The 790-nt window shown below is 41.9% G+C and overlaps 1 protein-coding gene across 1 annotated transcript; it reads left to right on the plus strand.

Moving 5' to 3' along the window:
* The first annotated feature begins 19 nt into the window (after positions 1-19).
* On the plus strand, positions 20-581 carry LOC112512369 (histone H3.2-like). The gene has a single exon (XM_025118290.1). It carries the CDS (start codon positions 70-72, stop codon positions 478-480), a length of 411 nt encoding a protein of 136 aa, XP_024974058.1. The 5' UTR covers positions 20-69; the 3' UTR covers positions 481-581.
* The last annotated feature ends 209 nt before the right edge of the window (positions 582-790 follow it).

Here is a 790-nt window from a genome sequence, read left to right on the forward strand (position 1 = left end):
ACCATTGTTATCCACCATCAAAATCTCTCTAAACATTTCATCTCATCTCTCTCTAATTCCCTGCTCTAAATGGCTCGTACTAAGCAAACTGCAAGGAAATCAACCGGAGGAAAGGCTCCGAGGAAGCAATTGGCCACCAAGGCGGCAAGGAAGTCTGCTCCGGCCACCGGCGGAGTGAAGAAACCCCACAGATTCAGGCCAGGAACCGTTGCCCTGAGGGAAATCAGAAAGTACCAGAAGAGTACCGAATTGTTGATCAGGAAACTTCCGTTTCAAAGGCTTGTGAGGGAAATCGCTCAGGATTTCAAAACCGATCTGCGATTCCAGAGCTCCGCCGTGGCTGCTCTCCAGGAGGCGGCTGAAGCTTACTTGGTCGGACTTTTTGAAGACACTAATCTGTGTGCGATTCATGCCAAGAGAGTTACGATCATGCCCAAGGATATGCAGCTGGCTCGTAGGATTCGTGGTGAAAGAGCTTAGGGTTAGGGTTTCATTTCGATAAAATCAAATCTGTTTTTAGGGTTTATAATCTGAATGTATGGCAGTTTATTGTATGAACAAATCATCGTTGCAATTTCATACCTTGAATTTTGATATTTCGTTTGTGCTGCTATAAATTTCCCTGCCATATGCCTTACTTTTCTCTCAATATCGTTTTTTCATGATGGTTGGACTTTATTATTCACAAGTGAATTCTCTTTTAGTTTGAACTCGTAATTGCAGGGTTTTCCAAAAGCATTCATTGTGAATGCTAAAAAAAAATATAATTTACCAGATAAAAATCAAAATA

This window comes from Cynara cardunculus, assembly GCF_001531365.2.
Source record: "Cynara cardunculus var. scolymus isolate 2C chromosome LG 5, CcrdV1, whole genome shotgun sequence".
Lineage (NCBI taxonomy): Eukaryota > Viridiplantae > Streptophyta > Magnoliopsida > Asterales > Asteraceae > Cynara > Cynara cardunculus.

Excerpts from the sequence above, each read along its gene's own strand:
- LOC112512369 (XM_025118290.1), top strand. The coding sequence starts at position 70 with ATGGCTCGTACTAAGCAAACTGCAAGGAAATCAACCGGAGGAAAGGCT.